General features: G+C 48.9%; 1 protein-coding gene across 6 annotated transcripts in view; it reads right to left on the reverse strand.

The window, feature by feature from the left end:
* Nucleotides 1-309: 309 nt before the first annotated feature.
* The window catches only part of KIF21B (kinesin family member 21B), a 62494-nt gene continuing 36111 nt past the window's right edge, over nucleotides 310-26692 (reverse strand). The window contains exons 19-37 of one of the 6 annotated variants that reach the window (XR_004229323.1): nucleotides 26338-26485; nucleotides 24540-24734; nucleotides 24326-24427; nucleotides 22421-22586; nucleotides 22073-22124; nucleotides 21832-21889; nucleotides 21208-21413; nucleotides 21043-21117; nucleotides 19481-19594; nucleotides 17837-17875; nucleotides 13491-13627; nucleotides 12800-12980; nucleotides 12001-12165; nucleotides 11633-11750; nucleotides 6882-7052; nucleotides 6273-6472; nucleotides 5447-5665; nucleotides 4669-5016; nucleotides 310-3123 (exon numbers count right to left, since the gene is read on the reverse strand). Coding sequence is in view for 2 of the 6 variants with exons in the window: in XM_012550241.3 (XP_012405695.2) it covers nucleotides 4962-5016; nucleotides 6273-6472; nucleotides 6882-7052; nucleotides 11633-11750; nucleotides 12001-12165; nucleotides 12800-12980; nucleotides 13491-13627; nucleotides 17837-17875; nucleotides 19481-19594; nucleotides 21043-21117; nucleotides 21208-21413; nucleotides 21832-21889; nucleotides 22073-22124; nucleotides 22421-22586; nucleotides 24326-24427; nucleotides 24540-24734; nucleotides 26338-26485 (2182 nt within the window). In the remaining 4 variants the exon portion in view is untranslated. Of the gene's footprint in view, nucleotides 5017-5446; nucleotides 5666-6272; nucleotides 6473-6881; nucleotides 7053-11632; nucleotides 11751-12000; nucleotides 12166-12799; nucleotides 12981-13490; nucleotides 13628-17836; nucleotides 17876-19480; nucleotides 19595-21042; nucleotides 21118-21207; nucleotides 21414-21831; nucleotides 21890-22072; nucleotides 22125-22420; nucleotides 22587-24325; nucleotides 24428-24539; nucleotides 24735-26337; nucleotides 26486-26692 lie in introns of all 6 variants that reach the window. The other 5 variants (XR_004229322.1, XR_004229324.1, XM_012550241.3 and 2 more) reach the window with 5 other exon arrangements.

Consider the following 26692-nt stretch of genomic DNA (forward strand, 5'->3'; position numbering starts at 1 on the left):
ATTCAGATGAAGAACAGGATGAGGGTAACAAGAACTCGTGTTTATATTGGAAAGGTAGTGATTTATCCATATAATCTCATCTGATCTTCACAACTACTCTGGGACGCAGGCGCTATTATTTTCATTTTATAAATGAGGAAATGGAAACTCAAGAGTTGCGTTAACAAAGCTAGCATCTTGAAATGAGGTTCAGGCTCAGCCTTCCCGGAGGCAGCCCACCACACCACGCTTCATCTAGCAGGGGCAGGGGGCATTTGTGTTCTGGAGCCACAAACCAAAGGCCAAACATCACCCGCTCTGGCAGCAATCTCCACAAACAATGGCCATTTTGGCTTTATTTACGAAGACCTTCTGGGAACCAACACATCTAGGTTGAAAACAAAAATGTACAGCGTGAGGCTTAAATAACTTTCTTACACTATGTACAGTTGTCCGCAAAGGTACAAAACATATATACACCTTGTGCTATACACGTCACAGAGAGGAGCCAGGACAACATCTGACCCTGGAGCCTCTAGACAAGAGTGGGTGGCCAGGTCAAGGGAGGGATCTCCTCTGCACACACTCCTGCTCCTTTGGGGCTGGCGGACTTTGGGGTCTCAGGAACTCTAACAATGGTGGAAAAGGGAGCAGGGTCCTAGCTGAGAGTCCAAGCCCCCAGCGGTGCACTGGGGAGAGGGAGGGATGGCGATACTGGGGTTGGGGAGGTTGAAGGGCAGTCCAGGATGGTGGTTAAACTGCGTCTCTACAAACCTTTCCCCGTCCTGGACTTGCAAACATTATTAGGAACCAGAGGAATAGAAGGTCAGTCTTTGATGAGTGGTATCTGGCCAGGAGGGAGACCAAGGGCATCGTCGGGGGGAGAAGCCCCTGCAGTTCGGGGAAGGCGGAGAGACCAGCCTGGCAAAGGATCCAGACCAGCTGGGTGAGGGTGTGTGAGGGGGGTGGTGTCCTGGCACTAGAGGCACGGTAATAGGGCAGCAGCACAACGGGCAACGCCAACCCAGACACCCTGGGATGCCAACCTGGCAAAGACGGGACCTGCCCATCCAGGTGAAGTGAGAGGGCAGGCTTCCAGGGGGTACAGTGAAGGGCAACAGAGGGGCCCGACCTCATCCTTTCCTATGAGATTGGAAAAATCCCACCCGCAGGTATGGGTTTTCACAGATGCTCAACCACTATCAGCTTACTTTTTGCAAATGGCTCAGATTACATTAGTGGATGGGAAGAGATGGCCTCTAGGGTCCCTTCTGGATCTCCTGTTCCAACTTTCACCTCCATGCGGGATTCCCATTCCCCCAGCTGAAAGCCAGCACCAACACCCTCCTCCTTCCTTTGCTCTCTCTCCCCAGCGCTCACTCCAGGGTCTATTACAGAAAAGCCCGCTCAGGACTGAGCTGCCACTAACTTATGGAGTTAATACTGTAAAGGACAAGAATACTGTGCTTGAAAATCTGAGCCCTAGCTAAGAGTCCTAACCCAGGAGACCCGGTGTCTCTCTTTTTTTAAAAATCATTTAGGCTATTAGAGACAGGAGTGGTCCCCATCAGGGCCTGGGGCTCAAAGCTCCCAAGCTTTGGGGAACGGTGGGGATGTCTTATGGCCCCAGCTTACAGGACAGGACACACTGGGGTGGCCTCTTATTCAATCCTTTCTATTACTACCTCTCATTAGTGCCCAAGGCACAGCAGGCCCTTCCCCAAGTAGAGCCCTTGGGACCGGTCTATGGGAAAGGGCCCCCAGGACACACTGGCCAGTAGGAATCTCTTCTGCCCGGAGGCCTCAGGGCCTCTCTTCCTGTGCTCCAGGGCTGGGTCTAAGCGTCCTCAGTGTAGGGCTTGTGCTCAGGTTCTATGGGCCTTGTGCTCAGAAAACAATCGTTTTGTGCTTCTAACACTTCAGATACTTGTAAATACTTGTGCGGTTGCAGTCCCTGCTCCCAACCATTCTCTGGCTCAGACTGAACACCCGGGCGCCTCAATCCCTCCAAAGGAAGCCCTGAGACCCCGGCTCCCTTCCAGCTTAGCTGCCCCATGGCCCAAGATTGGGGCGACCCCGTCCGGGTCCCCGGATTTCAAGTTTCTGGAAAGCCAGTTCACTCACATATAGCAAAGCCCAGGTCCAGCCATGAGGTAGCTTACCCGACATCAACAACAAAGGGGGCAGACAACAACCACGGGGGACCTTGGGATCAAACATGAGTGGGAACCCAGTAAAATCTCCTACTCTAGTCCCCATCACCGGGGGCGGCGACCCCTGACAGGGCAGGCGGGACCAAGCCAAGGGGGCTGGGGGGGGGGAACGACACAGTCTTCTCTGTTTGTCCAGCGTTTGTAAGCAGCAACCCCCATCTCCCAGAGTGTGGCGGAGGGGAGGGGCCGCAAACAAACACGGGCTTGCTTGGGCGGAGGGGAGGTGAATGAGACCCGAACTCGCCAAGCTCGGTCCCCCCATCCCAAGCACGGGGGCCGGGAGAGAGTAACAAGCCATCAGTGACACTGTCTGTCTATTGTTCCCCGAAGACCAAAACTTCATTTCTTTTCTTCCTGCAACCAAATGACCCCAAATTTCAGCCCATGTCCAGCAAAGAGAGGAGCTGTGAACAGTCATTCTGCAAAGTCACTCCGCTGCTTGGTGGGGGGATGTGTTGGTCTGCTGACGCTAGAAGGACCGGGTCACCCTGGGGAAAGACGGCACCGGCTGCTCCCCCGCAAGTTTTTTCCTCTCAGACAACGGAAAATGCAGAAAGCCTGAAATGCAAAAGCCGTTTCCTCCAGCGAGAGGAGAGCCCCCCCTGTTGTCTTCTAGTCACCTTTTGTGCAGAATCTAAGAGGGACCCGGGCCTGCGGGGGGGCCCCGTCTCCTGCCGGTCCGCGCGGTGGGACGGGGGAGGAAAGCTCGCGTCCACTTCCAGAGGCTCCCTCCAAGACATCAGCTCCCGGCCCTGGCTCTGGATGCCGAATCCCGCTGTGTCCGCGCCCGGTGGGAGGAAGCCAGACAAGCAAAGGGCTGGCGTGTGATGGGGAAAGAAGTTTTCCCTGGGCGTCTTTGAGTTCACTGGTTCCACCCGGAAGGGGAAACCCAGACATTAATTTAATACAAAATTCACCTAGCAAATGGGCCCTGGGCAAGAAAAAAAACCAGAGCCTCTTTCAATCCAATAACCTTCCCCCTCCCTCCCCCAGGCCAAAAAAAAAAAAAAAATCCCCAAAGGGTATTTGGGTCTTAGTGGGTAATGATTCTCCCTTATTTCATTCCAGTTTTAAGGCTTGAAAATGTGTCTCTTGAATAACCATAGAAAAGGGAGCTGGAGAAGAACTGGGGGGGATGGTGGAGTCAGAACATGGAGAACCTTCTGAACCCACTCCCCACCATGCCCAGGAAATAAAACACCATCCTATCCCAGGGCGTGGTGGGGAGAGGCATGGGAGGGGCAAAGGAACAGACCCTAAAACTTAGTCCTTACTACTCAAGACATCCTACTATACACAGTACCATGAGACAAGGGAGAGGATCCAAAAGCTGCTTCTTAAGTGATGAGGGAATGGGGCAGGAATTCCCCCCTTGATGAAGTTTGGAACATAGCATGTGGCAGGGGGTGGGGGTGGGGGGCAAGAGATCGAGACCTCCCTGAAGTTAGATCCGGCTAGGAGGGCAGGCAGCAGTCGTCAGGATGGAAGAGGAGGCAGCAAGACACGTGTGGCTGGCAGCGGGTCACCCAGCTCTGGGTGCCAGGCCCCAGGGGGGTGGAAGGCACTGGAGCGTCTGATGGCATGCGGTGAACCGGGGGCTAGGATGCTTCCCCCTCGGACAGGAAAGCCAGGAATAGCCCAGAAGTGGGAGGCATTTGGGGAGGGGGATTAGGAAGGAGGGCAGGGAGATGGGGAGGGAAGAAATCAAAAGGGATTCTTCCCCAGTTGATCCCAGAATGTGTCAAAGGCTAGAATGGCTCAGAAGCAGAGGCTCAGGAGTGCTGTCCATGCACCCTTTCCCATTGGGGACCCTTCCCGCCCCCTCCCCAGGCTTCCCTCCCCATTTTGTCCCCTGCCTTTCCCCTTCCTTAGGATTCCCTGGACCTGGACAGCTCAAGGGACAGAAAGCATCAGAAGAAACTTCAAGTTGGTATCCAGGAAGTGCCAGCAATAAATAAATAAATAAATAGTTAAATAGATGAAATGACCAGGCTGGGTCTGTGCCTCTCCCCTCAGATGGAGCTTTCTGAAGGATGGGCCCCCCGCAGGGGGAGGGCAGAGTCCCAGGGGATGAGATGGGGGCGGCCCCACGGGAGAAGGCTCAGGGGTGGGGTGGGCAGGTGTCCATCCCCAAATTTACAAGGTTACTAGAGTGGTGCTTTTTCCTTTGACCTCCTTTTTGGGTGAGGAGGTTAAGGACTCAGAAGGGCAAGAGAGGATTGGAGGAAAGATGCCATCTGAAAGACTGTGTCAGATGGAAGAGGAAAGAAGGGAAGAGGAAAAAAGGGTCTTTTCCTAGTTAAAATGTGGCTGGGGGATCCCCTCAGCCTGGCTCAGAATCCCCTCCCCACCATGGGGAGCTGGAGGTGGGGGAACTCGGAAAGTTTTCCCCAAGGTCTTCTCACAGGCCAGCTGGAGAGCTCCTGAGGTTGGGGGGAGAAGGGGAGGATTTAGCAGGAAGAAAACGGGGCCGAACCTGGAAGTAGCTGAGGAGCTTCAGGAGAAAGAGTGGGCAAAGAGCTTCACAGCTTAAATATCCTTCCCCGTAGGGGGTCCCCAGCCCATCAGGAGATGGTTTGGGAACACTGTCCCCTCAGGAAGGCCAGGAGAGGGCCAGGGGAAGAATCCCCAAATCCTCTTGCCCAGAACCACCAGCAGCATCTGCCCTGGATCTGTGGGTCCTAGATTGTCTGAAGATGCTTCCCTTTGGACGATGTGCAGGCTGCTGGGAGAAATGTGGAATCTGAGTGCCCCCTCCAGCTTCTGCTCCTAGAATGTGTCACTGGGCAGCCGCCTTCCGTTCCAGAGTTTCACTGTCAGATCACTGTCGGGGAGAGAGAAAGGCAGAAAGGGGATGCACAGGTCAGCTCCGTAAGCGGGCCCCAACAGCCGGCCTGACCGCAGCGGAGGGGCAGCTCCCACAAGCCCCAAATGCGGCTTGGGGAGTGGGGGACAAACCCGAGCCCCAAGTGTGGCTTGGGGAGCGGGGGACAAACCCAGGGGGTGGGAGGGGGATTAGCCATCTCAAGTGGAATATGGCCCAGCTGAGAATTGCGACAGCTCCCCCCCTTCCCTCTCTGTGACCCTCTCCTATGGGTCCCACTCCTGGGAAACTACCCCCTTGCTCATGCTCAGAGGTGGAATGAGTGTGGGGGGTAGAAATGTGTGATTTTGGGGAGGGGGTGTGAAGGAGGGGCAGCACTTCTCTCTAGATCAGGCACAAGGGGGAGATGAGGGAGTTAAAAATCTCATACCGTTAAGAAGCAGCTTGGATCGAAGTGGAGAAAGAAAGGAAGAGGGAAGAAGGGGAGAAGAAGAGGAGAGAAAGGAGGACTGAGAGGAAAGATGAGGGAAGGGGGAGGGAAGAAAAGGGTCAAGGCAGGCTAGTGGCACGGCCCTTTATAGCCAGGACGCGGCGTGGAAGGCAGGGGGTGAGTCCAGGGACGTAACTCCACAACTTTACCCGGCAGTCACTGTGGCAGGGAAAGAAGGGTAGGGTGAGGGGAGAGAGAGAAATGGAGAGAGAGAGAGAGAGACACACAGAGAGAGACAAGAGAGACAGGAAGAGGGAATATGGTCGGAAGAGAAGGAGGAAGAAGAAATCAGTTCGAGTAGGACCCCTCCCTCCCAGGACAAGGCAGCCTGGAGGGCCCCTCCTTGGGGGACTGGGAGATAAGTGGATGGATGGACCCGGACCGGGGGACAGAGGTGTGAGGGGACTGGGGTGGGCGGAGCTGCTGAGCACTTCCTGGGAGGACTATTCTGGGCAGGTGGGGGGAGCTAGGAGTAGGGGGCCGGTGACACTCGGTAACCCTTCATACTGACCAAATAGAGGTGGCTGGGGGGCTGGGACAGGAGAGAACAGAGCGCTGCCCCCTTTCCTAGGTTCTCCTCCCTGTTTTACTTGGGAGGGGGAGTGGAGAGGCTGCTTCTTTGTGGGGCTCTGCCACGCCAACTCCTAGTTAATTCAGAGCCCATGACTGGACCTTCTCCTGTCTCCCTTTATCTGCTTAGCGTGAAACCCACTGAATGGGAAGTAAGGGCAGAGATTTCAAGGAGGGTCAGGACCTCCGGGCTTACCTGGAGGCCGTAAAAATGTGCTTGGAGTTGGTGCAGATGGCATTGATGGGGCTGTCATGACCTTTGATCTCTCCAATGGGGGTGAAGTTTTCCACGTTCCAGACCTTGATGAAGCCCCCTCGGCAGGTGCTCAGCAGCATGGGCCGGCCGGGAACAAAGGCCAGAGCGCACACCCAGTCCTTGTGCGCGTTTGGGATTTGCTGTGGAAGGAATCGTGGCAGTAAGGACCCCCTCCTGGCCAAGGAATCTTAGTGAGGGGGAAGAGGGGAGGGACGGGGGCAAGAACAGACAAGCTCTAGCTCCAGTTCCTCTTTATCCCATTCTGCCATCGTAGGCTGCGAAAGGTAGGCAAAGGCCAGGGGGCAGCATCCCGTGCCCCTCACCGTGGCAGGAGGGAGCAGGATGCTCAGCATCCCGATGTCAGAGGCCCTGGGAAAGAGGGACCAGGATCAACCTATCAATTTCTTCTGAGCCATGATTGACAGCAGTGTTTGCCATGGGGAGTTTGTGACATTGAGTATCTGAAGCCGGGGGGATGCAGGGGGACACAGAAGGGGGGGACAGCAGGTGCTGTTGACTGACTTTCCTGACTTCGCCTTTTGTCCCAACCTGAATGAGCTCCTGCTGCTCCAGATCCCACTTCTTAATGCCATTGTCCCGGGAGCCGCTGAACAGGATGTCGCCCTGGATGGCGAGGCACTCGATGCCGTCATAGTGCGGGGGCTCAAAGTTGTGGGTAGGGCTGATGTTGCCCATCACACACTCTCCCAGCTCAAACATCTGTGGAGGAGAAGCAAGGGCCTCTGTGTCAGGTGGTGGCAAGGAGGGAAGGGTGGGAGAGATTTGCCCTCTCCTTCCTCTAGGACCTTACTAGACTATATCCTGCCCTTCCCTACTCCCCCTATCCCCACCGTGTCTTCTTGGGCGAGCAGGAGAAAATATTCTGAGAATGAAGGGGGGATTTTTTGCTGCTGAGGGTAGGAGTGTAAAGAAATGCCTTCTCCCAAATCCCTAGTGGGAAATCTATAAACTTGCTGTTGATTTAAGTCTCCCAGAGCAGAAGAGGGGAGCAATTTTATTAAGCTGATCTCAATAATGGTTAAAAGTCTGACGTCTCTGATCTACTGTGCTACATAGGTGCTAGGGAGAACTTAAAAACAAAAAAAAAGGTAAGTGAAGAAAGTTCAAATCACGTTCTTCCCCTCATGAGGCTTGCAGCCCAATGAAGAGATATAATATCATTAAAGAGATAGAATATCTTCACAGAAAGAGATAGAGATTGGCCCTAGGATTTAATTAATTAAAATTATTGATAACTAATTATTAATTTAATTAATTAATCTAATTACTACAAGGAACTCTTAGGTGAGGAAGCTCTTTCCCTTTACCAGTGCAAGCTGGTACCCGCTCCCAAAAGTTGGGAGTCTTGATTAGAGTGGTTGAGATCAGGGATGAAAAAACTTAAAAAATGGAGCCACTAAGCCTAGAGGGTCACATGCTGACTTTAACATGTTCTATTTTTGCTATATATTTTTCAGTTACATTTGAACCAGGGGAGGGAAAGTATGCCCCCAGACTGGGTGTGACATCTCTGGCTTAGAACCCTGAGAAAGTGTCGCTTCCAGCCTCACACAGCCAGGAGATCTCAGAGATAGGACTTGAAGTCTGATCTTCCTGTTTTCAAATGAAATTATTAATTTGTAAAGTAACTAGCCTAAGGCTTAGCACACATAATGATAATAACTAATAATACAGTACTTGCTAAGCTCTTTTAAATTATCTTATTTGATGATTCAGGCCAGTTCCAATGGTCTTGTGATGAAGAAAGCCATCTGCACCCAGAGAGAGCTCAGTGGGAACTGAATATAAACCCAAACATAGCATTTTCACTCTTTTGATTATTGTTTGCTTGCATTTTGTTTTCTTTCTCATTTTTTTTCCTTTTTGATCTGATTTTTTTTTTCTCCTGAGGCAATTGGGGTTAAGTGACTTGCCCAGGGTCACACAGCTTTTTTCTGATTTTCTGGTTTTTCTTGTACAGCATACTTGTGGAAATATGTATAGGAGAATTGCACATGTTTAACATTGGATCATTTGCCATCTAGAAAAAGGGGGTAAAGGAGGGAAAAAAAATCAGAACAAAAGGTTTTGTAAGGATGAATGTTGAAAATTATATATTTTGAAAATAAAAAGCTTTAATTAAAAAAAATCATCTCATTTGATCCCCACAACCACCTTTGGAGATAGGTGCTATTATTATTCCCATTTTACAGATGATGAAACTGAGGCAGACAGCGTTTAAGTGACCCTTTGGACTCAGGTTTCCCTTATGCCAGGCTGCAATCTAGGTGAATCCTTGCTAAATGTAAAAAAGATTGTAGGAACCTTTGGTTCCAAAAATTGGAAAAAAGGGACCAGGAATTAGCTGGGAGAACTATGAAGGTCAAGAGGAATCTGGGAAAGGCCACCTCTGGGTTTGCCCTTGAGACTGTAGAACAGCTATTCAGATGTTTGGGAGGAGCCAATTTTCAAGCTGGGTGACAACAGACAATAATTGGGTCTGGAAGGTGGACCGGCCTCAAGGGCCTTGTATCACAAATTTGACAATTTTGAAAGCTGTGAACTTGACTTACACTGAACTTTCTTACACTGAACTTTCCTAGGAAATCTCTTCCGAATGACCTCAGCTGTGCTTCAGGATGAACTACAGAGAAATAGAGGCCAGACTGGGCAAAGACTGGAGGCAACAATTAGGAGACACAACAGAGGCCTTTCTGAAATTTTGGCAATAAAATAGTAAAGCGGGATGTGTAGAAAAGGAAAACTCCCAGTGTAGCAACACTGGATCTTGGGTACTAAGAGAACTCTTTCCTGCTAGAGGCTTCCAGGGCTTCTGGAAAAGTAAAGCAGCCTCCAGCATGGTCCAGTTGGCCATGAAATAATTCTCAGAGGGATCGGTGATCTCATCAATAGATTGGAACACTCAGTAGATTGGAAAGGAAGGCAAACTGTACAGCTTTTTACTATGCTCCTAGCTTCCTCTTTTGTTATCCCAAATTGTAAACGTAAAGCTCGAGCAGCCTGATGGTATTTAGAATGAGATTCCTGGGCTTCCTGAAATAAAGGAGTACTGGCTAACATAGTTAGAAGGCTATCTGCCTTTGAATTTCCATCAAAAATAGGACCTGGAAGTCCACAAGACATAAAGCTAACCTGGATGCTTTCTCACTTGCTCTTGAAGTTCCTTAAAGAGCTGATATATATTAGAGGCTACAAATTTTATTTGGGCTGTGGCAATTCTTTGTACCACACCTACTAAATAGGCTGAATCAGATGTTATATTTACATCTCCTGGGTAATAAGTAAGAGCTAGAATGATTGCATACAATTCTTTCTGCTGAGTGGACTGAAAAGGAGTTCTAACTACTCTCTTTATGGTTAAATCATGAGAGTATATAGGACAAATATTTTGTTTGGATGCATCTGTAAAGATAGTTGGTCCTTTAAACTTAGAAACCTTTTCTTCAAAAATCCATTGCCAATTACTTTCTCCTTCCTTTAATATTTTAGGAATACCAGGACAACATTTGGGAGAATGTTGTCTGTTATTTCTCATGTTTGCTACAAAACCTAATCTACCTTCATTCTTTGTAACCCTATGCCTTGCAAATAAAAAATAACTTTATTTTATTAATGGTTATATGACAGGTTCTAATTTAAACCACCATAAATACACCATGTATTTATCTTTCCATTGCCATTTGGGTCAATTTACAATTGATCGTTCTGAGATCATGATGCTCCATGATTCTCAGCCATAAAAATACCATATGAAGAATAATAGTTATGAGGAGCTTTGGCAGCTGTGAGTTACTTGGGGTCACTAAAATATTGTACAAATTTGCCAAATGTAACGTGACCCAGTTCACTGTCCATGACTGCATGCCATTATCTGAGTGATATATGCTTTTCATCCACTTTGTTTTTCTACTGTGGATGGCTAAAACCATCTACTTCAAATGATTATGAATTTTGTTGAGACTTTTAGTGTTAATAGGGCTTTTTAAAGTGAGTCTTATATTATCTATGGATTCCCATCAACAAGGAATCCTTTTATTTGGACTCTACACAGATCACCTTGTGGCAGAGGTGGCAAATGTTCCTCTCTCCCTGGCTTATGTCTTTTTTTTTTTTTTAAATAGCTTTTTATTTACAAATTATATGCATGGGTAATTTTTCAGCACTGACAACTGCCAAACCTTTTGTTCCAATTTTTCCCCTCCTTCCCCCATCCCCTCCCCCAGATGGTAGGTTGACCAATACATGTTAAATATGTTAAAGTATAAATTAAATACAATATAAGTATACATGTCCAAACAGTTGTTTTGCTGCACAAGAAGAATCAGACTTTGAAATAGTGTACAATTAGCCTGTGAAGGAAATCAAAAATGCAGGCGGACAAAAATAGAGGAATTGGGAATTCTATGTAATGGTTCATAGTTATCTCCCAGAGTTCTTTCCCTGGGTGTAGCTGGTTCAATTCATTACTGCTCTATTGGAATGGCTTATGTCTTTGAAGTTCAGTAGGTCATAGAACACAGTTGTTTCCATGATGATATCTGTCATAGAATTTTACATGATTTTAAATATGCAGGGGAGGCACCTTACTTAAGAACTTTTAAGCTGCATATTGTTCTGCTGAGCCAAAAAAAGTATTTTTAAAATCAGCAAAATCTTGTATTCTCTATATTACTTAGTCTGTACAGGGATTGAAGATGTGATCCATAGCAGAAAACAAGTTGTGGAAGGCTATTTTTTCCTCCCTCATCCTTTGATCCTTGCTATAAGCAAGGACCACTCTCCTAATGATTTTATAGGGAAGAGAAAACAGGAATGTGGGATTTAGAATTATTGGTAGAGTCTTGATTATTATTATTATTTTTTTTTGGTAAAAATACCAAATATAACTTGTTCCATTCTTTTTCTTTCTGAGATATCTTGAAAACTGACACACTTTTAAAATTGTTTTGTTTCTAGTGTGGATTTTTTCTGTATGTATTTGATCAGTACAAAGGTGCTTTTCAGCTTCCTCTAAAGTGCTATTTTCATTTCTACACCAAGTGTAAACTGGACACTAATGTCCAAATGTGGTGGGTCCCACTATGATAAGAGTAGGCTATGTGGAAAATACATCTGACCACAAAATGGAGACAATAATACAGCTACCTTGCAGGGTTATGGCAAGGGGCAAATGAGAAACTGTTTGGGAAAGTACTCAGTGCAGTGGCTGACACATGAGCACTTAATAAATGCTTGTTGTTTAGCTGACTGAGTCCCTGGAGTTCGTGGGCAGCCAGTACCTTCACATAGTGGTCTTTGGAGCCTGTCACCACAAGATCGTGCTGATTGGAAGTCTGGCTGACGGTCAAGCACATCACGGGGCCAATGTGGCCGGTCAGCTTGCCAATGGGCTGGAATCTGTTGGGGGAGGAAAGGGCCCGTGTGGGACATTGGGCAGAGGCGGCCCTCTGGGCTGGGATGTGAATCCAAGTCTCAGTACCAGGAGACGCCGCCCTCCAGATACCCCGGGTCCCCTGAGAAGCCAAGATCCCCCTGCAGGAAAGGGGGTGCCCAGCCCGATCCATGGAAAGACCCAGTCGCCTCCAGGGTCTCCCTCCCTCCCAAGGGAGCGTCCTGCCCAGCCCAGCCTGACCCTCACTGCCCTGACCTGTTGAGCTCCCAGACACGGACTGAATTGCCAGAGGCAGCGTACAGGGTAGTGCCGGTGGGGTTGAGGGCAATCTGGTTGATCTGGTGCTCGCCCTGCGCGCTGGTGATGGTGCGGTTGGTGGTACTTGCGCAGGCGTCTCCGGAGATCACTTGACCTGAGGACCTGGTCCGGCCCGTGGGAAGCACAGTTAAGACCCGACGGCAGCCTCCAGTCTCACACCAGGAGCTCCCCTTTTAGGACAAGTCCTCCCCCCGGACAGAGGATCTCCCCACCCTCAGAAACATGCTCACCTCTGGACTTGGGGTGCAGGGACTTTCTGAACTGGCTCTCATCTACCACCCTCCCATCCTTAACTGTCTACCTTGGGGTAGCTGGGGATGGGGGAGATGTGGGAGGGTAGAAATGTCTATGGAAATCCCTTTTCATGCTGCACACAGGTGAGCAAGAGCTTACCTGCTCACCTTCTGGACAAAGCACCAGGGCAGGTCTGTGTGTCCAGCCTGTCACCTAGAGCCCCTTCCCTGAGGCTACAGTGCTTAAGGCAGGCTGGAGGCCAACAGCCAAGGTGAAGTTTGCTCAGTGGGTCATAGTGCCTGGCTCCTGGGGGGCTCCTGGACACAGGGGACGGTGCCAGCCAAACAGGGCACCCTCTGGGCCCCTGTGTGCCAAGCCCAAGCTGCCTCAGCTTTCCTAAGGACCCTCAGCAGGGCACTAGGAGAGTCCTGGCGGAGGAACCCCCACGAGCACTCTGGGACTATGGGGAGCCTGTCCAGGGCCAGGGTGGGGAGGTACCTACGTGAGGGTGCGAATGCACTTGGCGGAATCCCGGATGTCCCACACCTTGATGTAGGACGTGGAGACGGAAAACACCAGGCCCAGGTGAGCGCAGTACTTGATGGAGACAACATTGTTGGGATGTCCCTTCAGAGCGGCAATCTCCTGCCCCGTCACCAGGTTCCACATCTTGCAGCTTCTGTCTGTAGGGAAGAGACCCCCGGGGGCAGACATGAGGGCATCTGTCAGGGCCAGTCCATCAGCCCCAGGTGCGGGACCTCTCCCTGGCCTGTCTATAGGGGCCTGGGCACCAGGGGTTCAGGGGGCAGAAGATGCAGCCTCAGGCCACATGCACACGTACAACAAAAACCCAGCAGAAAGTAAGAGTTTTAGGCCATAAGTACTGAGGATGGGCAAGGGAAAGGAGAGCCTTGGTCTGTGAAAAGCAAGGAGAGGTTAGTCAGAGAAGGCTTCCTGGAGGTGTCAGTACTGCCCAAGGTTTAGAGTGAAGGGATGGGAGCTAGGAAAGAGAAGGGTCCGAGGGAAAGTTTGGAGATGGGGGAGATCCGGGCGGAAAGGCACAGAGGGAGGAAGAGCAGAGCCGCTGAGCAGGGAGACGGGAGCAGCATCACAGGTCGCATGTTCGGACACGGGCGAGCTCTTCCCAGGAGCCCCAACCTTTTTCTCCCGCTTACGGTTTGTTCCTCACATACCTTTTGATCCAGTGAAGAGCAGCTCGTCTGTGGCATCCAAGCAAAGGATGGGCTTGGTGTGACCCTCGGCCACCGAGACGCACTGCAGGGGGGCCGTCCGGGCGCTCTTGGCCCCGCCGATGGGGTTGATGATCCCCCTTTGCAGGAAGAGAAGGAAAAGAAATTTAGCCAGGGAGAAAGACAAGCACAGGACTGAGTATGGCTCAAGGGAAGGAAGAAGGGGAAAAAGTGAGGAAGGGGAAACTAGAGGCCAATGGCCTGGTATCCCAAAATAATCCCAAAGAATGAATGAGTGTGTGAGTGTGTGTGTGTTGGACTTGGGAGGTAGAAAAAGATGTGCCTTATAAAGGCCGGTTTCTCCAACAGTAACTTCTGTCAGCCCAAACCCAAACCGGGCACTAGGGGAATGAGTAGGGAGAGGAGACATATAGTCTCTGACCTCTTGAAACTTCCAGTCTGAAGGTCTTCTCTCATAGGATCAAAGGAGAGGGAAATTAGAACAGAATATATAGTAGCTAAACAGAAGAGGAACAGAAGGTTCCTTCCTGGTTAAAGCAGCTCATTGGATTTCTCATTTCCATCATTAATTTACCTGGGTAAATGTGATAGAAATACAGAGACCATCTGACAACCCTTAGGCCACCATTTCCCTTCTTCTACTCAGCTCTCAATAACTGGCCATTAGTCAGTTTTTATGGCTTAAATATGGTAACTAATGAGTCTACTATACACATTCACACACACACACACACACATGAGGACACATACACATCTACCTATTACTGGATCACACGTCACAACATTAAATACCCTTCAGAACTCTCACGTTTTATCTCAGTTCACACAGAATTAAATGGTTTAAGCACTAGGGGATGGAGCTCCGGCATAAGAATAATTAATCTGAATTATTTACACTATTTAATTAGGCATTTGTTGGATTGCAAAAGTTTTAGCTTCGTGGCTAAATACTACAGGCCCAAGAATTGTTGAATGAATGGGATTCCAAGAAGGAAGATTCGTTTCTCAAAAAAGTAGAAACGTCATATATGGGAAAGATAGTATTATACAGATGTGTCTATCTGGAAAACAAGCTCTGAGGGACAGCATGGCAGAGTGAATAGAGAAATTGCCTTGGAGTCCAGATTGCCTGCATTCAGGCTTAATCTCTGACATTTGAGCTTAAAGTCTTAGTAACCTCTCAAGAGTTAATAAGTGGAACTAGTTTTACACAGCAGGACACCATCAATGAAACCACAAGTGTGTACCATATATCATGAGGCTCATATAAGTATTAAGTTGGAAATCCTCACACAGATGGAAATATGGAAGAATAAAGACAACAGGACTATGGGAAAGTGCCATGGAAGGACTTAAACTCAATAAAAGCATATATATATATATATATATATATATATATATATATATGTACACACATATATTTATACACACAGAGAAATGGAGAAGAGACAAACACAGAATTAAAGAGAGCGAGAGATTGAGACAAAGAACAAGAGAGAATGAAAGATATAAGAGAATGAGAAAGCTAGAAAGATGAGAGAATAAGGATGAGAAAAGTAACAAGAGTAAGAAGTAAAATGATTTGTCCATTCTCATAATGTATCTTTCAGATAAAACAAATAATAATGAGACACACAGAAGGGCTGAAAGAGAGAATAAGAATGAGAAAATGAGGAAGAATGAGATTAGACAGAAAATGAGGGAGAGAGAACAGTAAGACAGATAAAATGACACAGACAGAAACAATGAGAGAGACAGAGAAACAGAGGGAGAGAGAACGCACATACACTAAGATGTATTCTGGTGAGTGTCCCTTACAGGAGCTCCTGCTTATTACTATATGTAGCTGGAGCCTTCAGTGCATTCCCCATTGTTCTCATAGACAGCCATCTCTCCAAGATGCTGCGGTTTGTGACCTAGAAGGATTCCCAGTATCCTCTCAATTTTCCACACTAGTGGAGAAGGGAGAAGACACAGATGATCCAATAAAATAATAATTTTTTTTAACCCGCAGCTATTCCTAAGGAAGAGTTTGAGATGCAGCCAACCGAACATGTGCTTCTGTTTTTTGCTGTCACTTTATGTTTTCCATGGCTATCTATCCTCAATTCTACTCTCCAGCCCTAGGCAAGGAAGGAGGAGGGCCAGCACTGACAAGGATCATTAGGAAAATGGATCATCTGAGAACTTGTAGGAAGCTCCACCCTCAGGGACTCAAGCAAGCAGAAGGAGCAGGACTGGGCCATACATCAGAAAGCCTCATCAGAGCTCCCTCCCCAGCTTCTAGAGGCTCATGGCCGGCAAATCAGACTGCTCTCGCCTGGTGTTTGAATACGCTGCAACAACATGTTTAACCTGTATTGGATTACTTGCAAGGATGAATGTTGAAAGCTCTCTTTGCATATATTTTGAAAAATTAAAAGCTATTATTAATATATTTTTTAAAAAGAACATACTGCAACAATGCAATGAGAAATACTAGACCAAGAGTCAGAGAACCTGGCTCACCTCCCGGTTTTGTTATTTCTTATTTGTATTATCTGAAAGATGCCCATGGGAATGGGCCAAACATCTGACATCTCTGGGCTGCATTTTCCTTGTTTATAAAATAAACCAGCTTCTTACACTGAGTTACAACCCCATATGATCTCCTGTAACTGAATGTGGGGGTCACAAAATAAGGATTAATATCAGCAAATTTTTTATTGGTCCAGGTGGTATCTGGGATCCCTTCCAGCTCAAAGTCATTTTTAATTCTAAATCTGAATTTGAATTTCCAAAGTGGAGTGAAAAATCTTGTTCTTATTGCCTGTGAAGGTGGGCTGTGGTACACACAACCTCCTCCATGCTTTGACCCGTAGTGTCTGGATGCCCTTTTTGGTCCCTAACACCTCTCAGAAGCCCTGGCTCCCTTCAGAGCTCAGCTCAACTACCCGGATTCCCCGGCTGCTAGGGGTTCCTCCCAGCAAAAGACTTTGTCCCCCGTTTTGTATGCACTGTATATAGGAACGTGTCTCCAGAGAGCACATAGACTTTAGTACGTAGTGCTTTAGTACAGTTAGCAATAATAGACTAAAGGACTTTGCAAACCATCAAGTTCTATGTAAATGCTCTCTCTTTCTCTATAGATAGATAGATGTGTATTTATAAATGCTATAATCATTGGGTTGTGAGGATCAAATAATATGCTATTTATAAACTCTGCAAACCATAACGTTCTATGTAAATACTAATTATATATATATATGTATGTATAATTATATAACACAATATATAAAACATATAATATATAAGTATATAATATAATAATTATACACACATGTGTGTGTATGTATAAATGCTATAAATCACTGGGTATTGAGAATCATATAATATGCTATTTATAAAGCACTCTGAAAACCATAGTTCTATATAAATACTAATTATATATATATGTATAATTATGTAACATAATATACAAACATATAAGTATATAATATAATAATTATACACACATATACATGTGTGTATGTACAAATGTTATAAATCACTGGATATTGAGAATCAAATAATATGCTATTTACAAAGCACCTTGCCAACCATAAAGTTCTATGTAAATACTACATATATACATGAGAACACACACACATATACACAGAGTTATAAATGCTACAAATGACCTGTCCCTAGCACACTGCTTAAGCTTAGTGATTCCTGACACGGGAAGCCGGCAGGACTGCCCAGAGCCCTCCTGCAGGCGCGCTGTTGAGGGCAGGCAGCTTTTCCCGGCCTCCTGGGGTCCCTTTCAGAGGCAGGGCCCCAGTAATTCCCTTTGCCGGCACCACCCATGGGGGGCACAGTGGGGAGCCGAGCCCACCATCCCATGCAGGAGGAGCTGCAGCAGGGGGCCAGGGGTCTGTGTCAGCACTTCCTGTACCCCAGGAGGACCTTAGGGGAGGGGGCCATAGCCAGGGGTTCCTCGGGCCCCCTCCGGAGTCCGGGGAAGAGACAGCGGGCGCTCCAGCGTCGCGTGCCCCCCACTCTCAGAACTCCCCCCGCCACCCCCCCCCCGCCCCAGTGCAGCAGAAGCTCAGAGCTCCATGGAAGCCATTCAGCCAGCCTGAGAGGGAAGAACCGCGCCTGTGGGTGGGGGCAGCAGGAACAGGGTCTACAGAGAACCAGTCACTCGATGAGGGGGGGGGATGCAGGATGGGGGGCACGGGCGGGCAGCATGCAGGAGGCGTAAGGGGGGGAGAGGCGGGCAGGCGGAAGAGAGACACGTTTGAGATGGAGAGAAACACACAGAAAAGGGGACGCTGAGACAGGGAAACCAAACACAAGCGCTGTACCTCAGGACCTCCGAGATAGAGGAGTCGCTGTCATCAGACCTGGGAAGGGCAGAAAATTAGCTGGATTAGGGGGTGGGGAAAGAGGAGAAACGGACCGACAGGAGGAGGAGGAGGAGAGGCGGCAGCGGCAGACTCGGGGAGTCAGAGGGTTATTGCGGCAGAGAGCCGGGGTCGGAGGGGTGCGGGAGAGGGAGACAGCGGGCGGGGGCAGAGATCAGGGCCTGGCCTAGATGCTGGGGCGCCAGGGGGACCCCACGGGGGGCTCAGAGTCGGGAGAACCCTCCTGAGAGGATGGGGAAGGAGGTGGTGATGGTTCCTGGGCCCTGTTTGTCCAGCTCCAAGCTCTCCAGCTGCCCCACAGCCTAAGCCGGAGGGCTCCTGCCCGCAAGCCCCCACCTCTCTCCCTGCCAGGGCCATGACGCTTCTGCAGAGCAGGAGGAAGCAGCCGCCCCAGCCCAGCAGAGCAACCATCCTGGGCAGGAGGCAGGAGCCAGCAGCGGAGCGGGCCCCGGAGCTGGGCAGCCCATGTCTTGGCTCAGCATCCCCCATGTCCCTGACCTGCAGAGCCCACTCGGAGCTCTGGGCCCCTCCCCCTGCCCCTCGGGCTTCTGTCCCTCCTTCGCTCAGGCTTCTCACCCTGGATGCCTTTGGCAGGATCCCCATATCCCCTTCCTCCCACCGACCGGACCCTCTCAGGGCAGTGGCTGGAGGTCAGGGACAGAGCTTCGTGCTCCATTCCTTCACCGAGGGGCCCTGGGCCCACCCTTGTCACCCGCGAGTGGTCAGAGATGGCAGGAGTCGGGGGATCGGGGGCAGCTCAGTTTTTGCTGAGGGATTTTTCCAAGTCCAAAGTGGAGGATGGTCAGGGCCGGAGGTGGGTTAATCCTGACCCCACGAAACAGACAAAGGGGGTTACCATGCCAGAACCTGGCATGGGGAGGAGGCCACGGCAGAGGGGCCCCCCCTAACTCCCCATGCCGGCCGAGCTGAGAGCCCTGAAGCTGAGGGAGCCCGAGAAGCGGCCCCTGGGAGCTGGTGGGGAGGGGGCTACGACAAGTCGGGGAGGTGGCTCTCCAACACCCCCAAAGCAAACCACGCCCATCCCAGAGGCGGATTCCCTCCCTCCTTCCTCCTAAGTCTGTGTCACAAGCACCAAGTAAACGTGGGGTGGGATACCCAAGGTAGAGCAGCTGTTGCCCACCGCTGACACCCCCAAAGGAGGAGGCTAGAAACACGTCACAGAGGTCCAGAGACAAAGCAGGGGCGGGAGCATCTGGCACTTAAAGCCCCATCACTGGGCAGTGGGGGGCCCTGCCGGGCCCAAGAGGGGGCCCAGAAGCAACAGAAGAGAGAGGTCGGGGGCACAGGCCAGGGTGAGGGGTGGCCCCAAGACTTCTCCCCTCCCTGCATTCTATGCCAGAGGACAAGAGCCTGACTAGTCCCCAGAGAGGACAATGACATTAAGAGGGATGTGAGGGACTTATGCTTTGGAAGGGGTCCTGGGAACCTGGAGGAAGGGCAGGGAGGGAAAGGAAGGGGGAGAGAAGGATATGTCCAGGCTCGGCTTCCTCGCCCCTGATCCTCCCCGAAGACACCCCTCCTCCCCCTGGATCCCAGCCCTTGCCCTGAGGCCCCAGCTCTTACTTGTCCAGTGCCGACCCCTGGCTCTGATTGCTGGTGAGGCGAGAGAAGACGTTACGGTCATTGCGGGGCCGCGTAGGGGGGGACGAAGGGGGTGTGAAGGCCATGTCCGAGGACCTGGAGTGGGGCCAGGAGCAGAACAGGGGGACTCACTACCTTCCAATGTTCCACTCTGGAACAGCTCTGCTAGGAAGGTCTCCCTCACTCAGAACCTAATCTGTGTATTAGAGGACCCCCTCTCTCTCCACGCTGACTGACTGATTGCCTGGCAACTCGGGTCTGGACTGGGGGCTGGCCACGGGCAATCGGGGCCCCGTGTTTGTCCGGGGTCACCAAGCCCACATGCGCCAGAGGCTGAATTTGGGCCCAACTCCAAAGAGTCGTTATCTGTTACACCTTGCTGTCTTCCCAAGTCTAAAACTGACTTGTTATGGCGAGAAAACTTCCCAACAATGGTGAGAAACAGCATGAAGTCGGACACTAGCTCAGCCTCTGACCCCGCCAAGTCCCTTAACCTACTAATGTCCCCGGAGGGCTGTCTCAAAGACTGGAAATTACAGATCAAATGGATTTCTTTTTGTAGGGTTCTCCACAGGAAGAAAACTGCAGGACTGGGCCCAAAACCCTCCAAAACAAAAATCCATCCAGTCAAAGAGCCCGGTGTCTGGCCCAAGCCTGTCAGACTGCATTTAAGTCCATCTACTTCAGAGCAATGAAACACCAGCCAAGGAGAACAGTCCTTTGTAAACAGCTCATCTCCCGAGGCTGCTCAGAGACATGTGGGTTTGCACTTGCAGGGAAAGTCCCTCTCCTGACCCTCGGAGACAGAATGATTCAACTGAAAGATCCTCGGATCGATAGGCCAAAAGACCTGAATTTCTGGACTTGAAATCCGGTCCTGCCACTAATTTACTGTGTGACTCCGGACTTCCGCTTCTTCCTCTGGAGAATGTGGGGATGAGAGAGTCCCTTTCAGAGGCTGTCTCTGGGTCTGTATCTCCAAAGAGATCTAGAAAATCTCCTAGAGATCACTATACCACATATATACCCATCCTCACCACAACCAGCCTTGCAGGGCTGCTTGGGGACTGACTCAGCCTGTATTTCTCTGCTCTGGCTCCTGAGTTCCCACTGCAAGGCCCTCAAGGACTTTCAGAAAAGCCATCTGAGGATTAGGGCGCTTGCACTAATGGAAAGGACCAGAGGCAAAATGGTTATTTAATGCAAAAGCCATTTATAGCCAACATCCATGAAATGACTTTTGAGAAGCAGGCTTACATTTCTGATTGGGTTTGGCTAAGGCCCGCATGAAAATTAATTCACAGTTCTCCGAGTCCATGAGTGGCAAGGGTAGGAAGATGGATTTGGGGTATTATAGAACCTCAAGGGCTGAAGGGGTTTGCTCAGAAGCCTCATCCTGTTTGGGGGAACCTATTCCCTTCCAAGGCAGCTAGGTGATGGAGAAACTCGGCCAGGATCTAAAACTGTCAGGGACGGCACACAAAGTGGATGACCTCCCACAGAAGGTACAATGCACAAGGCGGATGACCAGGTCTGGGCCTTACCTGATAGGCTGCCCTCGGTCATAGGATTTCCTGCGGGTCAGCGGGGAGGTTTCAGAGCCTCGCGATTGCCGAGGGCTGGAACAGTAAAAGTGCATGAGCCCGAGGGCCCCAAGCAGCCCGGGCAGTCATCCCCCCGCCCCCCTCGCTCCCCTGTTCCGTGCTTACAAGGTGCTGCCGCGGGTGGGCAGGCTGATGGTCCGGGAGACCTTGTCTCGGTAGTAGGGGTCTCGGATGGAGAAGCCCACGCCATCCTCCTTGATCTCCACGAGGGAGGCCAGAGATTTAGTGATGTTCTTGGTGGAGATGTCCAGCGGGGGGCCCAGGCACTCAGCCGACACCGCCTTCATTTGGGCCGACAGCTTGGGCTCCCCCTGGAGAGAGGCAGGTGAGAGGTACTCAGTGGGAGGGTCAGGCCATGGGCAGAAGGCAGGATCACAACTCACAGGACAGAATTCCCGACCTGGGCAGTGACTTTGGCTACCACTGTGGTCATATGGCAGAGTGGACAAAGTCCCACTAGGACTGGGACTGCGGATGGGTTACAGCCTCTCTGAGCCTCAGTTTACCCATTTGTGAAATGACATAATTATATTTGCATTATTTACCTTTACAGGGTATTGTAGTGAGGCTCAAAAAAATAATATGCATCAAGTGTTTTACCAGCCACAGACACCTATCTGAACCACCCCTCGGGAAGAGAGGACAGGAGTCATGCTGGGTTGGAAAAGGAGGAGGGAGTGGGGAAGATGTTGGCAAAGTGGGGAAAGGAGCAGCCATCTGGTTACTCACCTTGAATTTGAAATCATCATGGCTTGTAGAACCTTTCATGGTGAAGGACTGGGAGAAGCTGGGGAGACAACGAGGATGCTCACTCACTTTTTTTGCCACCTCCATACTGGCAGAGGTACAACCTCCTGAGCTTGGGGTCTCTCCTCAGGCTGGCCCATGGACTCCCATAGGGTCCCCTTGCCCAGCCCTCCGCCTGCTCTGCCAGCTGGGTCCTGGTCGTTTCCTCAGCAGGGAAACTTACCTTCCCTCTGAGAACTCGGAGATCTCCTCATCTGTGCTGCAATATCCGTTCTCTGTGAGAAGAAAGGCTTGGTAAGGTGAGGGGAAGGGAGAGGAGAATCAGAACCAGCCCACTCCTAGGAGGAGCTGTCTGTGGCAGGGGGAAGAGGGAGAGGGAGAATGCCTTTCACTCCTCCATCCCCACCCAAGGCCAAAATGACAGTCTTGACAAGTAAGTCTATGAAACTGGGCTGGGCAGCAAGGGGAGGTGGGGCTGGGCAGCTCCCCTGGTCCCTGGAGTCCAGGGCTCCAATGCAGCTGGTGAGCTGCTTGTGCTCCCCTGCCAGGGAATCCTGCTTTCTCCCCTTACCCTGCTGCACATTGTGGATCAGAGCCTGCAGTTCAGGGTGAGCCTCAGCCTTCTCTCGGAGGGCATCCAGGATCAGATGGTTCTGAGAGGAGTTGTTCATGTCCGTCTGCCTCAGCCTCCCCTCCAACAGCCGAATCTGGGCCTCCTTCTGGGCCACCTGTAGACCCTAGTGAGGAAGGAGCAACAGAGGGTCACCCAGCCCTGCCTGGGGGTGGCTTGTGCTAAGCACAGTCCTTCCCCCCACCCCCAATTCCCCAAGAATGGTCCTGTTCTTTCCTTTCCTAGATATTATAGAGTCAAACATAGGGAAGAGGGGAGAGAGACACACACACACACACACACACACACACACACACACACACACAGAGACACACACAGAGAGACAGAAAGAAAGAGAGAGAAAGAGAGAGAGACAGTGAGACAGAGAGAGAGAGAGAGAGAGACAGAGACAGAGAGAGAGAGAGAGAGGGACAGAACTGCTCCACTTTAACCCCTTGGGAAGGGCCCTCACATCCAGGACAATGGATCCCAACTCCGTTCTTTGTGTCACATCACTCCCTTCCTGGTTGAACTCTGCTGATATGTAATTTTTGCCTTGAATTAGTCTCTGGGAACACTTTTTTCCTTCTCCCAAGAGATTTTAGTGTGCTATACCTCCCTATTAGATTTTTCCTCCCACTTGATAGTATTTTTTTCTAATTATATGTAAAGATAGTTTTCAACATTTACTTTTTCTTTCATTTATTTATTTGTTTGTTTTTATTAAAGCTTTTTATTTATAAAACATATACATGGGTAATTTTTCAACACTGATCCTTGCAAAAACTTCTGTTCCAAATTATCCCCTCCTTCCCCCCACCCCCTCCCTTAGATGGCAGGTAGACCAATACATGTTAAATATGTTAAAATATGCAACATTTACTTTTATAAGATTTTGATTTCATTGCTTTCTCCCTCCCTCCCTCTCCAGTCCCCTCTCCAAGACAGCAAATAATCTGATATAGGTTATTCATGTATAATTAAATTAAACATATTCACACATTAGTCATATTGGGAAAGACTCTGAACAATAAGAAAAACCCACTAAAAAAGTGTAAATAGTGTGCTTCAATCTGCATTCAGACTCCATAGTTCTCCCTTTGGATATGGATGGCATTTTCCATCATGTCCTTTGGAACTTTCTTAGATCATTGTATTGCTGAGAAAAGCTAATCTATCAAAGTTGGTCATCGCACAATGTGGCTGTTACTGTGTCCAATGTTCTCCCAGTTCTGCTCACTTCACTCAGCATCAGTTCATGTGAGTCTTACCAGGTTTTCCTGTAATCTGCCTGTTCAATCCTATTAGATTTTAAGCCTCAAAAAGGCCTTTATAGACCTACCCTTCATACAGTGATGCTAGTATGAAAGGAGGAAAGGCTAAGGGTAAAAGATGTATGGGCGACACTAGGTAACTAATGACTCCAAAAGCACTGCAGAACAAGTTGAATTTGGACTCGCAGAGAGCTTGGATTCAAATCCCAGATCTGCCAATTACTATTCCACTTTCCTAGGTCTCAGGCTTCTTACTTGTAAAATGAGGGCATTGGACTAAATGACACCTGTTCTAAATTTAGTGATTTCTTTGGGGGCTCAAGTTGCTTGTATCTGAAATGGATTCACACACATACATCCCTGCCCTTTCTGTACCTCTAACCCACTTATTTTTCACCCAAGTACCCTTCAGGCTTAGCTCTACTTGATCTAGAGATCAAATTAACAGAATTGAGAATTGTTTCATAGAATAATTAACCTGCCTCTCTCCTCATTCTATTTTTGGAGAGATAATGTTATTCTTACTGTACCTCTCTAGCACCTAGCACCATACTCCAGGCACACAATGAAGAAGACAAAGATAAACAATCACCTTTTCAATGGAGGCTTTGAGAAAGTTGTCCAACAAGAGTCGAGCTTCTGCCAAAGAGCAGGAGCTGATGACCACTGATGTGTCCGTGGAATCGAGTTCCTCCTAGGATAGGGAATTGAAAGGCAGATGGTCACTCCCACCCAATTATAGTCAGGAAGGTAAGACAGAAGTGGGCTTAATTTCCTTTCCATCCCCCTAGGTGCCCGATAGTCACCTTGGTCTCTTCCAGCTGTACAATGGTGGCCTGGCAATCAGAAATGCTGTCATTAATATAGTCTATATTGGCTGCGAGCACCTCAATCTCTTCACTCAGCTCCTGTAGGCCCTTCTCCTCCTCTGGGCTCTCCTCCTGAAGCTTCTCCCTTTTTCTCCTCAGTGTTTCCTGAAGGAGAAACAGCTCTTCCCTTTTCTATGGATGAAATCAGAAGAGAAGAGGAGGGTCATCATCACCATCATCATTATCAACACCATTATCACCACAATCAACATCTCACTGTCATTATCAACATTATCATCATTACCATCTTCATCATTACTACCACCACATCAGTAGCAGCAGCAGCATAACAATGACCATAACCATCATCACCATGACCATGACCATCGTCATCATCATCATTGTCGTCATTATGACCATCATCACCTCCATCATTACCACCATCATCATCATCACCTCCATCATCACCATCATCATGACCATGACCATGTTCATCATCATCACAGCATCATCATTACCATCACCACCAATACCATCATCATCATCACCATTATCACCATGACCATTGTCATCATCACCATCATCATCATCATCACCATGACCATTGTCATCATCACCATGACCATCATCATCATCACCACCATCACCATCATCATCATCATCATCGTCATCACCATCATCATCACCATGACTATCATCATCATCACCACCATCATCACCTCCATCATCACCATCACCATCATCACCAAGGGGCTATATGGGTGGATGGAGGTATGGCTTGAAGTCCTACCTCTGACACATATTGGGTGGTTTACTTGAGCAAGCAATCTCAGTGCTCTAAGTCACAGGTGTCAAGCATGTGGCCCACAATAGTTTTGAATGCAGCAGAATCATATTGAAATGTGGTTCCTATTGGAATAAAGTAGCGTGTGTGTGTGTGTGTGTTTTTAAATCAGCACACAGTCTGTAGGGATCCTATGTGTGATTAGTGGCCCCATTTTCTATTTGATTTGACACCACTGCCCTAAGTCTTTTCTTTTTCCACTCACGACCCCTTTTTGCCTGTGAAGTTTTACACAAACCCACCTCGAATCTGAGCACATGCACAATGCAAAGAGCATATACTGTATGCTCAGAACCAAGAATGCAGTAAAGTTGAGTGACGCAACAGGGACGAGCACTCGGATTCATTATGTGTTGGAGTTTGAATTAATTTTAGGTTTTTGTGTTCAGAAACCTTTCACTGTTGACAAATTTTTTGTGGCTCCCACATTCAGTTATGCAATCCCATGTGGGGTTGTGACTCACTGTTGAAGAAACTTTGCTCTAAGTAAGTCTCTGAGACTGCATAATTTGCAGAGAACGTGCCCTCCTACATTTGTAAAGTCTCCTCATTTAAGCGTTCCCTATATCAGTGCAATCAGAAATCCAATCCCCATCTCCTATCATAATATTTCTATAGTGCTTTAAGATTTGCAAAGTCCTTTATATAGATTATTTCAATTGAATGTCACAAAAGGGAACAACTGTGAACAACTTCTTTAAATAGGTTCTCCTTATCATTATCCTGAAAAGGAGGAAGCATGGCTGAAGGAAAACAAAACATCTCTCTTTTTTCTATGGAGTAAATGCTTCCTTCAATTCCACTCATTTATGTAGCCCTACTATGTGCTAGGTGTTGAACCAGATGCAAAATTAAGAGATGATGGTTCTATCCTTTTGAAACTCCCCTTGGGAAAAGGGGCATCAAAGCATTTTACCCCAGCCTTAGCCCCAGGACCCTCTTCTCCTCTACCTTGATAAGCCTCTCCATATCAGCCTCTAGGTTGACAATGGTCATCCTCTGCATGACAATGTCGATGATACGCCGTTCTAGGGACTGCCACTTTAACCTGGCAGCTTTGCTGAAGCTCTGGCTAGCCCCTTTCTTCTGGAACTTTTTCCTGAAGGGAAAAGGGTAAGAAGCTCATCACTACCCAGATCTCAGCTCCTACCCACATAAAATACCCAAATGTTTCTTCTCTGTAGCTAAAGCAAGAATTGTATGTTGGGGGAATAAGGGTGGGGAGGGAGCAAGAATGAGAAGGTAAATAAAGAATTTATCAAGCTCCCACTATATCCAGTCAAGGGGAATATAAAGTTCCTGATCT

The sequence above is a fragment of the Sarcophilus harrisii genome, chromosome 4 (genome assembly GCF_902635505.1).
Source record: "Sarcophilus harrisii chromosome 4, mSarHar1.11, whole genome shotgun sequence".
Taxonomy (NCBI): domain Eukaryota; kingdom Metazoa; phylum Chordata; class Mammalia; order Dasyuromorphia; family Dasyuridae; genus Sarcophilus; species Sarcophilus harrisii.